A 14938-nucleotide genomic window follows, 5' to 3' on the forward strand; every position below is an offset into this window, starting at 1 on the left:
GGCATGAACTTTGGGGTATCAACACTTTGTTATGCTTTTTCTTATTGCCAGCTTTGTCCTTTCAGAGTAATAGTGTCCAGTGGGAACTAGTTAAATGTTTGTTCTGAGTGTGTCTAGTTGTAAGTTACTGATGGGAGTCTCCTCACGGGTGTCAAACTAATGGGTAACAGCTGTCTTTGCGACAGGGCTGTTTCTTTCTTGATCTTTCCAATTTTCTTCTTTCACTTTATCTGCTTTCTTGGTTCAGCTCTTCAAGAGCACATCTTTAAAAGCCAACTATACAACTAATGAAAAGGTGATTCTCATTAGAACCTTGACTACTAAGCTGCTGACACAGTGCTTTTCCATACTTGCACACATCCCATTTAAATACTGTATACCGCTAATTCATAATAGTTTAATAGTTTTTCTTTTTTCACAGCTTATTCGTTCTCTCTTATAGTTTACCCACTTGGACCCAAAGTGCAAATTTCGTTCCATTAAGCCTGATGCCAATAACTAAATGAGTGGCTTTTGTAAATAGTTTTCTAACAAACTGGTTCTTTGTAGTTTGGCTTAGATTTATTTTTTTGGATCTTATAATGCTAAATAACTCAATCCAGACATAATTTTTACTTAAGCAACGTTTAAGTTTCTTCACAATTGGTGGATCCACAGGTGTGAACACTGATGCAATGACGTTATCACGCTGGCAAGCTGTCTCTGGATTTGGTTTGGGACCAGCAGCGCGGACACGACACTCGTATTTGGGTCAAGGTATTTGTGTGCTAATTTAATTATTGTGCATTCACCCAAATAAGACACTGAATATTTGATTATTGAAAAGAAAAATGTCTGCTCACTTTTCGTTCACCGCCAATAGGGAGGTCGATGCAATGACCTAGGAGCATTTGTGTGGTCTTGTCTTTTTATTCCCGGTAGTATTAATTACTTACATTTTTCAATCTTCAGACTCTCAATAAGGCACCATGGAAGTAATTAAAATGTCTTGTCTATTGAGGAAAGGATATATTAAAAACCTTTTTTTTTTTTACCTTATCATATAGACTTAGAACAGAAGTGTTTCCCTTGCAGTTATGCAAATATGGTAAATCCATTTAAAAAGGACCAACTTCCCCTCGTGGTTTTACTTTCTCTTTTTTTCCATCATCCGAATGCTGGACACTTCACCATTGTTCTCATGTTAGATTTTCCTTAGTCCATTCCATTTTGCCTTTTTGAACTTGCAATCTATATTCTGTAAAAAAAAAAATAAAGCGTTTAAGGGAAGGTATGTTTTTTTCTTTTTAATTCACATTTTAGAACAGATGTCGTAAAGCATAGAAATGATCATGAATTCAATTTATGGTATACTATACTTACAATCGTAATACATGAAAACCTTTGATTAGCGAGACATGCTGCACCCTGCAACCATTATTTTGAAATGCACTGCTCAACAGCTCCCATATGATGACACAGATGACATCCTAAATGACATTGGTGACATAGTTGTCACTGTCTGCTTTGCCCCTACACCCTCTGTTGAGCTCGTTCTGATTAATCGGATTGATCTACCTTTCATGCACCTATTCAGTCCTCATACTATAAAACCTCTTATCCTTACCTCCAAAGTACTACTCTGTTTGACATCCCTGTACAAGAAATGTCTTCCATCTGGTATATATCCATAATTCTTTAGAAATACACTGGTTCTAATCTTACTAGAAAAATGTACAGAAGACCCCATCTATCACTAGATTACTGCTCTAAACAAAATACCGAAACTCCGTCAAATGCTTTGCTATTTCTCACTACTAAAAGTCTGCCCAAACCCTTCCAAGTGGGCTTCTGTCCCCCTCACTCTACAGAGAGCCTTCAGACACTAGCTAACGTATCACCACAGCACAACCACAGCTGGAGTCATACTCCTGGATGAATCTGCCACTCTTGAACATGCTTCCTAAGTTGACACTCTAAAGACCCTTGGCATCACAGGCTCTGTGCTCAACTGCTTTCCCTCCTACTTAGACAGTTTTTCCCGGTGGATTAACAATCGGTTGGATCCCCTTCAAACTTGCTAACAGTCTGTGCCCTTTGTTAGATTTCCTACTTTACTCTCAATTATCTCCTTGATGGGGTGTCCTTTCCAACTTTATGCAGATGGCACACACTCATGTCACCCCTTCAGCACTCTTGGGTTATCCAACTACTTATCTGACTTTGACCCCTGGATGGGCTTTTGCTTCCGAAGGCAGCCAAACTGAGGTCCTGTACGCTCCATCCTCCTCCAGAATTGCACTCGCCTCTAGCTCAGCCTGGTTCAACACTAAACCGCTCACTTTTGCCATGTCAACCAGAAACCTAGGTGTTCTCTTCCACCCCTCCATCTGGTTGGAACATTTCTTCACAACAACAGCAAGATATCGCAGTAAGATTGCAAATAGAAAACATAAGCCAAATCTGTCTTTTTCTCGCTTGCTGCAGCAAAAGCATGGATTTAACTCACTGGTGATAAATAAACGACTCTTGTAACAGCTCTCTGTTGGTCCTCCCTTATGCTTTTGATTCCCTCAACAAAGTGTTAAACCTTCCCACTTTGGTGCTTTACAATACCTGACCTTGTCTTGTTCGAGCTAGTTTCGCTCAAGAAAAAAACGAACCCTTAATGCAGTCCCGTTATTTTTTAATACTCTATCCCCCATCGTGACCTAAGATCCGCAAATCTACACCTCCCGCCAGCACTAAAACCTCACTGTACACAATCTAAACACAGGTCTTTCCACCTTATTGGACCTGCTCACTGGAATGCACTCCTACTGTACAACTGGGATAGTCCAACAGATCAGGATTTTAAAACAAAACTAAAATCCCATCTCTTGAAACTTGAAGGCTATGACAATTCAACATTACCAAGGAGGGGGCCAGACAGTGTAAATATTATGTTTGTGTGGATATTCCTTATGCAAAGAGTAAGCAGCCCTTTAACTTGAATTTTTTAGATATATTTGTGCTCTAAAGCATTAACAGGTATTTTTTTACTTGCTGCTGTTCGTCTTAAGACAACAGCTTATGTACACTGTAATAACATCATTGTTGTTTGTAACTTTTCTCAATCCATTTATTGCCCTCTGCTCTATTTCTTGTTGATAATATTTCTCATTGCTTCGAAATAATTGAACTCTGTGACATTACCAGTGACCCACGCAATAACAGTACTGAAATGATTTAACTCCCCTTAACCCAAGAGGTTACTGTGCTCAGTCTGGAGTTCTGCCTCATGAGTTCTGAATAAAGGACCTTGCCTTTAACCAGCACTTCACTAACTCCTTCCTCTAGATCCCAGAAGCTTTGGCTGAGCCCAGTAAACTCAATGTAAGCTAGTTCTCTTGGATCTTGCTGAGCACAGCCATGTTATGGCCAGTGAATTCTAGGCACCCGTACTCAGTGCTACTGCCCATACCCTGCCGAGCAAGGCAATTGCCTTAGATTTGTTAATCTATTTGCAAAGGATGCATTCATTGACAAAGGTGTGTATACTATAGTTATTAAACAGTTAAAAAGAGTGGCAATCTGTAGCTTCCATGCAAATGCCTCATTTTTCCTAGGAATCTTACCCAAATGCTCTTAAACATGCCAATATTTCATCTCTTGAAAAAGCCAGCAACCTATCCAAAGAATCTGTACAACCATTGACCGCTGTCAAACTAACACTACCCCAGTAAGATAGTGGAACAAGAGGACACAAACCTCTCCTAAAGCCCCTAGAACTAAACCACCTTTATCACGACCACCAATCTTAATTCAGGTCAGGTAGGGCCACCATAAGTACCCTAGCCATCATTAGGAAAGACTTCTGTTCTCCTTGGATGACCACAGAGTAGCAGCCCTTGCACATCTTGACCTTTCAGCAGCATACCACATTATAGACAATATTTTGCTGAGAAGACTTGCATGTTGGGTTGGAGTTGAGTGCTCTACATTAGACTGGATTCAATCCTTTCTCTCACACCAAAGCCAGCTGGTCTGCATTGGGTCGACAGTCATGTCAGAATTGAGACATGAAAAGGTACTGCAGAAATCCTATTTGTCATACCTGCTCTTAAATATGCGTGCCCTCTTTCATAGATCCATGAGCTGTATCAGGTAAACCTACAAATATGTGCTGACGGCACACATTTATTTCCACCCGGAAAACAAACGACTGAATCAGAATAGCATCACTAACTGTTAGGGTTACATTTTCCACTAGATGAGTATTTTTCCTTTACCTTAGTGGGACAAAAACAGGTCTTTCTGCTAGCTGGAACAGCACCCACGACATTCCCATCTGATTGGCCTTTCTGTCTTGGTACACCACACGAAGTATGGAACCTAAGAGTAATAACTGATTCAGTGATGTTTCTTCCACAGAGGAAATCAGTCTGCAACTCTCCCTCCTCGGAAAAATCCTCTTGTCCGTATCAATCACCCGAGTGTAGTTAAGAGTCCAGGTGATGGCATGACTGGACTACAGCAACATAGACATTCCAGGTTACTGTAGCATTTAAGTGGTAGGCTGTAAAGAGTCCAACATAAAGTGACAAGATAATGTGTAAATCTAAAAAAAAAAAAAAGGAAAAAAAAGATATTAAACCTGCTTTGGAAGTGCTAGATGAGCTCCCAGTGGCTGTGTTGATCAGGTTAAAATTCTTCTGTACTGTCAACGAGGTCTGTGGGGGAGGGGGTAGAGGGGAGCACGATACCTCCAAAAACGTGCACGGTACTCCACCCCCAGCAGAAACCTGTGTTCATCTCTAGTAAATGTCATCACCTAGCGATCATATCACCTAGCGATCATTTAGAGTTTCTGATATAACTAAAATCAAACTTTTCCAGATTTGTAAAGGTGTTTGAAGCCCAATTAAGTGAAAAATATTTCATAGAGCAACACTGTAACATAAACCCGAATGTTGCTGCCCAGGAAAACTCCTAAAAGCATAAGAAAATGGTCAGTTTTATAGAGCATACCTGAACCTATCTGTGTGACGGAGCTCTACATTTCAACAAAAGTAACATTTAACTGACATTACATCGAGATTGATTTTGAACAATTTCAACATTCTGTAATCAACTGCACATTTGAATAGTTCTGTAAGTTTTTAGGAGCTCAGACTAGGAAAAGTATAAAAAGATAAGCCATGTGCTCCTTATGACAGATAGCAAGCAAATTTAAGGTTCTTTTTCTTTAAGGAGCCAGCACCGTACCTATCCCGACATGCGCTGTATTGGCACGTGCCTCAGTCTGTTCTTTTCTCCGGCTTGTGAGAGGATTTATGAATGCTGTAGGGGTTTTTTATCACCCCTTTTTGAAAGATTTTCTCATTCTTATTTCTACTGTTATCATTTGGCATCTTTGTAGAGCTTGTCTTGTTTGGGTGCTGTTAGATTTATTCTTTGACATGGATGATCATTTTAGATTCAGGTTGTTCTTCGATAGTTATGTCTAGAATCTTCCTGGTAAGAAATTACATCTTTTCTATCGGAAAAGAAGCAAATCATAGTAACTCCTTATCGCTTGAAAGCTAGATGTCTTCGCTGTAGTGTCCTTCAAGGCTTTGTTTTGTCACCTCTTATTTAACATCTACATGCGTCCTTTAGCCAAATTACTTCGAGCTTTAGGAGTTCCGTGTTAAATTTATGCTGACAACTAGCTGATCTTCAGAATAATTTACCTGGGTTTGATTTCCCTTGATGAGCATTCAGCAGGCTTAGCAGCTCTTTCTAACATTCAGTTGTGGAAGTCTAATAAATTATCAAGTTAAGTCCAGAGTTGCTGATAGTTCCTACTCCAGCCAGGTTCTTAACACAGGCCCCTAATGCATGGGGGCTTCCCCAACCCTTGAACGGGTTGGGGTTCAGTCAAAGGTCAATGTATATCATGGGAGACTTGGGGCCCCCATCGCAGTCTGCAGGGGGCCCCATTATTTTCTAGTACACCGCTGACTTCAGCTGCCCCTTTTGCTGCTCTTGGCCTGCGGCAATCAGCAGTTATTAAAGACCGTCAAGCTTAGTCTGTAATCTTGGCGTCCAAATAGCGCCAATTTGTCAGCAAATAAAACCGGTTTCTGCCAGTTAAAAATACAGAAATTTCAACTTCCTTTTATAGACCCTAAATCTATATAGGTTTTCTTGTTCTCCTTTTCTGTTTGTGAATTCCATTTTTTTTTTTTAACAGTGTTTTCAAAAGTGGTAAAATTATTAGTTACCTGTGTTTACTCTTTTTAGGTCAGTCAAAAAAAAAACTAGTACTGGTGTACTCTTAACAGCTCATACACTAACTCTTAAAGTTAGTGTATGCAGTTTTGGCAGTGCAGTTTCTGTAATGTTTTATCACTTGTAATGTGCTTTAACTTAAAACTAGAAATCCATTCTGTGACAGTGATTGTGTTAATTTAATTGAGATTAGATGATGGCAATGTTAGTTATCTTGCTTCTCCGTACATTTTTTTTTTTGCACCAACTTGTCCAAGCACAGCTGCACTGCTTATTACGCATACATCAAGAAAAGCTCACAGAACTGGTCTTTACATTGGCTCCCAATGAAAAGCAGGATGTTTAAGTCCATGGTCATTGTCATGAAGGTACTACATGCAAACACGCCTGACTTTTAAGGTTCTAAATTAATTTCGTATACACCTAGCAGTCTGCATCGCTCTTACTATTCTTTCCTGCTTAATGTTCCCAGAACGCGTACTGGTAGGTTTGGAGGTGGATCATTTTCAGTAGCCGTTGCAGAGAGCTAGAATTCTCTCTGTCGCCCACTCTGATCTAAACCTAGTTATTTACAATTTTGGAAATGTTGTCCGGGCCTACAGGGATGCTTTGAAACATCTGTCAGTTGTTCAGCGCCTTGATGCTTTGGTGAATGTGCGCTCTACATATACCTCTCGATAATACATTTGAAATGAATGTTTTACTTTTTCAGATAAGTAGAAATTCACTTTTTTTTTTTTTTTATTTTTAATTTTTTAGAAGTTAGTAAAGAAACAAGGAAAAGCGAACAAATATAAATGCATCTCAAGGTACTCATTATATAAAACCAAGTCTGTCTTAATACAGGCTTGAGTATTTCAGCAAAACAATCTCTATACTGCTCTGCCTTTGAATCTGTACATGGCAAACCCAAACCCAAATGTAGAACACATAATTTGCCACCAATATGAATTCACGAAGATAGTATCTTGCCAATAATTGCCAATTGCAAGTCTAGCAACAGTTGTTGCCGTTAAACATTCCTATATGTTCAAGTGGTATAGTCCCATCTTGTACACTGCTACCAAGCAAAATAAAATACTAACTGATATTTTTGAAGCCAGCAGATTGGACAATTTGCAGGTTACAGCCTCTCAAAAATCACTTAATTTGCAACTTGTGACAAACATATGCACATCAACTGCATTTTGAACTTTACATCTAGGACATTGTGCATTCATATGATGGTTCCATTGGTGCTACTTACTAGGAGTATAATGTACCATATGATCAATGGCTTTGTAAATGCAAATTAGCAACATGTAAGTATTTATTGGCTAATTTAAAGCTAGACAGAATAACATCAGCGATAACATCATCATTCAAGCTTGCGGCTAGTGTCTCATTGTAATCCATCAACTGTGTTGCATACTGCATATCTATTGTTAATTGTATTAGTAACCAGCTTACAGAGGATTTCAATTAAATATGTCCGTATGACATTGTGAAGGTATGTAGCTTTGGTCAAGAAATCTTCTCTGCAAGTATTTGTAAAATCTACCTCTGGGCAATTGAAAGTTGCAAATGCGTGACCCGTTTTTGAGCCCAACTCCAACAAATATTAAAATAAAAGATACCGGGTAAGTAAGATTGAGCATCGTTATTCAAATATCCATGAATAGCGAGTATTCAAAAACACATTTGTCGATGTTGCCAGATTTGATCTGCATCTGACATTCTTAAATTTAACATTCGAGGCATATGAGCTGTAGATCATATGCTTTAGCATAGATCGCCACCTGGTGTTTGGTCCGGATGTTTGCACTTTGTTTTTGTTCGAAGAAGTCTTTGCAGTCACGAAGTAGGTGACTGCTCCTTTCGGTGATAGTGCGCATGGGCATCGACTCCATCCCCAGATTATTTCTGCCATTGGGTTCAGATGTGTATTGCTGCGCTCCGGTATCATTTTCGAACCCCTTCGACGCGCAATTCTCTAACCTAGACAGTATTGTCTTTCGATCAGTTTCCCATTCCACGCGTAACGTGTACACTGTAAAAACCTTCGATCAGGAACTTCGAGGCGGGCCGTCGGGCCTACCTGTGCCGACCACGCCAGCAGTCGATTGAACGGACTCTGTTCTAGCTATGTCCCGGGTGTCATGCTAAGTTTCCATGCACCAACTTGCATGAGGTCTGTAACCTGTGCTTATCCCCGGAACACACAGAAAAATCCTGCAAAGCGTGTCGATCATTCCGATCGAAGAAGACCATCCGTGGTCGTCGGGCTAGATGCCACGAGATGCAGCGCGGCAGCGGCTCCATACCGGACATCTTTGGCAAAGACCTAGAACACCACCGTCCTGCTACAGAAGCCGAAGAAGAAGAACTGGTCTCTTTGTCCGAAGCCGACTCCGACATGGAGGAAGACCTGAACGCCACTCTGGGTCAGTGTACCGTGAGTACACATCCCCATGTGTCCACTCGAACAAAAGATAAGGCTCCGGTATCACCCTCGCCCTCGGGCTCTGGTCGACACTGAAAACAAGTTTTGGGTGCCCCGACCTCCAGCCCGGCTATGAAACAAACACAAGCCTTCCGGCTCGGGCTCGAGTCGGCCCCATTCTGGAGCCGAACCAATACCTTCGGCACCGAAACATAAGGAGAAACATGTGCCACTTCCCACGCTGTCGGCACCAAAGACCCCTTCGACACCGAAAACCTCGGAGCCGAAACCATCCAAAACAAGAGACTCGGAACCGAAATCGTTCAAGCCTAAAGCCTCGGAGCCGAAACGCTCCACACCTAAAAGCTCGGAGCCTCCGCGCCGAAAGGTTCGGAGCCAAAACATGCCACTCCGAAGACTCCGAAGACTCCGCAGCCTAAACTGGCTAAAGCTTAGCATTCGGATTCCAAACACTCCTCACCCAAAGACACTGAGCGCAAATCTTCGATGCCGAAAATCCACTCCTTCCAAGGAACTTCCATCCGAAGACACCTCTGGATCCAAAACAAAAAAGACTTAGTATTGATCCGGAAATTAGACACCTTCTGGCTACTCTTCCTAAAAAAGGAAGTTAGCCCTCTCAGGGGATGCGCCTATACCGCGGAAGGATAAGAGATATGGGTACTAACCCTTTCCCCCTTACATACCTCCCTCTCCTCCTCCTATACCAAATTTTCACATTAAACTATCAAATTCACCACCTCCAATGTCACCTGATTCACAGGATGATGATTTTGGGAATGGGGATGATTATCATCATACCCCACAAGATCCGGACATACCACTTGTTGTATCTAACACCCGCAAGAGAGCTAACTCTCAAACTACAGGCGACGCCCCTCCTCCTGATAAGGAGTCTAAACTTATTGATGCCTCTGGCAAAAGAGTAGCTTCACAGGCCACTAATTATTGGCGTATTGCCAATGCTCAGGCTCTGCTAGCACGCTGTGACAGGGCCCACTATGATGAGTTGGAAAAACTCATGCAACATTTGCCAGAGGAGTTTAAAACTAAAGCCAACTACCTCATTCAGGAAAGGAAGCTCATCACCAACAGTTCCATATAATGCGCCTTAGATGCAGCGGACACAGCTTCTTGTGCTATCAACAAAAGCATACTGGTGCGGAGACACCCTTGGCTTCGAATCTCTGGATTCAAGCAGGAGGTACAATCCTCCATACTTAATCAGCCTTTTGATAAAGAGCATCTTTTCGGGCCAACATTAGATACTTCATTAGAATAAATGAAGAAAGACACAGAAACTGCAAAATCCACGGAAGCCCTACAATTACCTTCTAGCAGGGGTTCCTTTTGGCGCTGCTTTTACAGAGGTAGATCAAAAACACTGTCAGAAAATCCCTTCTCCTCTTACAAAGGGAACAACCAATCTAACTCCTTCAGAGGCTATTTTCGAGGAGGTTACAGAGGAAATAACCAAGAAAGAGGCAGAGGTAACTCCACCCGCACTTCTCCTGCCAATAAACAGTGACTTCCCTCCACTACCCCCGATCATTCCACTCCTGTCGGAGGACGTCTCACAGTTCCTACCTGTCTGGGAGTCAATCGCCTCAGACAAGTGGGTAATAGAAATTATTCAACATGGTTATTGCCTGGAACTTACCAGTCCTCCACCAACAATCCTTCCGAGACAGCGTGTAATGTCACCAGAACATCTCACCCTGTTAAGGCCCTCTCTCTGTTAGACAAACATGCAATAGAACCAGTCCCATTACGTCATCAAGGAATGGTAGTGTACTACCTATACTTTTTGATTCCAAAAAAAGACGGATCCCTCAAGCCCATACTGGACCTCAGACAACTAAACCTCTACATTCAATCGGACCACTTCCACATGATCACCCTTCAACAGGTGCTTCCATTGCTTCAGCAAGGCTAGTTTCTTTCCACTCTAGATTTAAAGGACGCCTACTTCCATTTTCCCATTAACCCAGCTCACAGGAAATATCTCAGGTTCGTGGTGGACGGACAACATTACCAATTCAAAGTCCTACCATTCGGGGTAACTACAGCACCAAGAGTCTTCACCAAGTGTCTAGCAGTAGTTTCAGCTCATTTAAGAAGACAACACATTCACGTCTTCCCTTACTTAGACCACTGGATAATAAAGGGCAAGTCGCAACACAGCTGCATACACCACACTCACAAAACAGTTCAACTGCTTCTCGACTTGGGATTCTCTGTCAACCTCACCAAGTCTCATCTTCAACCCTCCAACACTCAAGCGTACCTAGGAGCCACAATAGACACTTGCAAAGCTCTAGCATACCCCAACCCAGTCAGAATACGCAACATGCAAACCCTAATATCACAGTTTCAACCGCATCACTCACTACCAGGCCGAGTGTTTATGTAGTTGATCGGAATGATGGCGTCTTGCATTCTAATTTTTCCTTACGCAAGACTCGAAATGCGTCCCCTACAGGAATGCTTAGCACGTCAGTGGAACTAGGCTCAAGGTCAGTTAACTGATCTGGGGTTGGTGGACGGCCACACTTCTCGCTTTCTGCAGTGGTGGAATACACAAAACCTTCCCAAAGGGCTGCCATTCATCGACCCGGTTCCACAGATAGTGTAGTGCTCACAGCAGACGTATCCTTCACTGGTTGGGGAGCTCATCTTCGAAAACATACCATTCAGGGCATGTGGACTCTACAACAAAAACAATTCCACATAAACCATCTGGAGCCGCTAGCAATTTTTCTTGCATTGAAATCTTTTCAAATACATCTAGCAGGCAAAACTGTCCTAGTTCGTACAGACATGACAGCAATGTACTACATACAAAAACAGGGGGGGACACACTCTACAGCTTTCACACCTAGCTCAAAGCATATGAAGATGGGCCATACCTCAAAAAATAGATCTCCCTGCAGAACATCTCCCAGGAGTAAACAATCAAAGTGCAGATCTGCTCAGTCGTCAAAGACAACAGATCCACAAATGGAAACTACACCCTCAAGTTCTTCTCCCTCTTTTTCAAATGTGGGGCTACCCAGACATAGATCTGTTTGCCACACACCTCAACGCAAAATGCCCAAACTTCGTGTCCAGGTATCCACACCCATTGTCCGAAGGCAATGCGCTATGTATTAATTGGTCAGGGATATTTGCTTACACTTTTCCACCTCTCCCGCTAATTCCATTACTGGTTCGGAATCTCAACCATCCCTCACAATGATCCTTGTTGCTCCCACATGGGCTCGACAACCCTGGTTCACAACCCTGTTGGAGCGATCAGTAGTTCCTCATCGAAAACTACACCTCTCCCCAAGCTTCTCACTCAGAACCATGGAGAGATTAGGCATCCAGATCCCAGTCAACTCAACCTTGTGATCTGGCATCTGAAATCATAGTTCGGCTACCTTAATCTCTCGCCAGACTGCATGAACGTCATTAAAGAGGCTAGAGGCCCTACCACAAGAGCATGCTATGCAGCAAAATGGAAACTATTTATAATTTATTGTAATAACAATCCAATCAATCCGCTTGATGCTTCAATTCAAATCATCATTTGCTATCTGTTACACCTACAGCGGGCTAACTTAACATATACATCAATAAGACTGCATCTTGCTGCAATAGCGGCTTACCTACAAAATAGACACTTGTCCTTGTTTGGTGTACCCGCTATCAAAGTCTTTATGGAAGGACTCAAGAGAATCACTCCTCCTAGACTTCCACCTTCGTGGAATCTTAATATAGTCTTTACAAGACTCATGGGCCCACCATTTGATCCGTTGCACAAATCTGAAATGCAATTTCTGTTGTGGAAGGTAGCCTTCCTCATAGCCATCACATCTCTTAGGAGAGTTGGTGAGTTCCAGGCACTAACCAAACAAGAACCATTTTTACAAATTCACCAAAAAAAAGTGGTTCTTGGGACTAATCCCAAAGTTTTACCCAAAGTAGTTTCTGCCTTTCATCTCAACCAGTCTGTTGAGTTACCAGTATTTTTTTCCCAACCAGACTCCGTGGCAGAACGTGTGCTTCACACATTAGATGTTGAGAGCATTACTTTATTACACACAACTCTTTGTTGCTTTTTCACCATCGCATAAAGGCAATCCTATATCAAAAGCAGGTATTGCACAGTGGATAGTTAAGTGCATACAAATATGCTACATTAAAGCTAAACGCACATTAACAATTCCCCCTAGAGCGCACACTACATGCAAACTAGGGGCTTCCATGGCATTCTTAGGGAACATACCCTTAGATATTTGCAAAGCTGCAACATGGTCTACACCACACACATTCACAAAACACTACTGTGGAGATGTGTTAGCGAGACAACAAGCTAGTGTGGACCAGGCTGTTTAAAGAACACTATTTCAGACCACTGCAACAGATACAGGTTAGCCACCGCTTGGGAGTAACTGCTGTTCAGTCTATGCACAAGCATATGATCTACAGCACATATGCCTCGAACAGAAAATGGTACTTACCCAGTATACATCTGTTCTTGGCATATAGAGCTGTTGAGCCACATGCACTCACCCGCCTCCCCGGGTACCATTATCTGTTGCAGTATTATCTTACTTAGATACTCTATACATGGATATCTCTTTCCACTCTAACTCCATCACCCTTACGGCAAAACAATCTGGGGATGGAGTCGAGGCCCATGCGCACTATCACCGAAAGGAGGAGTCACCTACCTTGCAAAAACAAAGTGCAAACATCCGGACCCAACACCAAATGGCGATCTATGCTAAAGCATATGGCTCTACAGCTCTATATGCCAAGAACAGATGCATACTGGGTAAGTAGCATTTTCCTTTTTTAGTTATTTGGGTCAGATTCTCTAATCAGTCATCCAGTGGCATTCAGCCCCAAACATAATTAGTATATATTGATTGATCATCTTTCCCAGTATTTATCAATGTTGATATCCTCTTACCTGTACAGAAATAACATTGAAAATCTTGCAATTACAAGCTCCCCCTAGATTTTGGGATTTTGATTAATTTAATGGCTTGAAGTACATTTTCTTTTACCCCCAAATGAATGCTTCTATCGCAGATTTCAGTCGTTTGAAATATGTATGCAAAAAATAAATAAGATTGGAACTAAATAGATTTAGAAGGTTGGGAAAAACATTCACTGTAACTTATCTACCAATTAATGAAATTGGAAGCCTATGTCAGTGATGCACACGTTTAATTTATATATCTCATGAATTTTGGAGGAGATATAGATCCTGACCACTATGGAAATATTTTACTCCGTATAATAGGTCAATTAATTGGTATGTAGCTCTGTTTTCATGGTAATAAGTGCATATCATGAGATGGTGCCAAATTGTGCAGCTGTAGCTTCAGTAGCTGGTATGACTGCTTCAACATATAATAAGAGAGATAGCTATTTCATCTGCATATGATGCAATTTTTACCTGATGCACATTAAGCAGAACCAATCATATATTGGAATCTGCCTTCCATTTTAATATTTGTGGTTCTAAATTTAGAGCAAACAAAGTTAACAGGCATCTCTACCATGCTCTCTTTAGATTTTAATACCGGTGAACACTTTGTCCATGATTGTAATTCTAGTAGTGGGATTATAATATACTTTTTCACCAGTAATATAAAATTTGGGACAAAACATATCTTGGCTAATAACACAAACCAATATCTCCAGGAGACAAGATCAAATGCACTTTCAGGGTTGAATAGTATCAAACCAGCCTGTTCTAACATTGTTGTCAGTATCCGATATTATGATGGCCTTATTATGGGATGTGGTATCTAACCCTGGTATAAAAACATGATGCTCGTCAGATCTCCAGCCCTTCATTACACCAGAGTCTTGACTAGCTATGACTTTAAAATATGGTATTGCATCCTCATAAATTAATGATGAGCCAGTATGTTCCACTCTTCTTTGGGATTCTTCTGTTGTTTTTTTTAAAAGACGTCTATCCATGCATATTCCCAGGTAACAGCAACCTGACTGTTATAGACTGTCTATCTGTTACACTAAATACTTCCATTACATATTGATGTAAGAAAGCCATAACATATTCATTTAGTATTGGCTTCACCTGCAGCTTTTCTGTTTGACAGTGTTTGTATTGCCATTGTGAGAAGTTGGCCTGATATATGCTGTCCACTGGTTATAGTGGGCACCCTCTATCAGTCCAAATCACCCCTTATGGTGTGATAGGTTAAAGACAACCTTTATTGAAAGCTATCCTAGTGG

The 14938-nt window shown here is 41.5% G+C and overlaps 1 protein-coding gene across 12 annotated transcripts in view; it reads left to right on the forward strand.

Moving 5' to 3' along the window:
* The window catches only part of DGCR2 (DiGeorge syndrome critical region gene 2), a 375101-nt gene that overhangs the window by 287425 nt on the left and 72738 nt on the right, over positions 1–14938 (forward strand). For 7 of the 12 annotated variants that reach the window (XM_085634829.1, XM_085634831.1, XM_085634834.1 and 4 more), the window contains one exon: positions 658–756. The exons of the other annotated variants lie outside the window; for them this stretch is intronic. In XM_085634829.1, coding sequence (XP_085490955.1) covers positions 658–756 — 99 coding nt within the window. The remainder of the gene's footprint in view (positions 1–657; positions 757–14938) is intronic. 12 annotated transcript variants of the gene reach the window in all.

Source organism: Triturus cristatus, chromosome 11, assembly GCF_964204655.1.
Source record: "Triturus cristatus chromosome 11, aTriCri1.1, whole genome shotgun sequence".
NCBI lineage: Eukaryota > Metazoa > Chordata > Amphibia > Caudata > Salamandridae > Triturus > Triturus cristatus.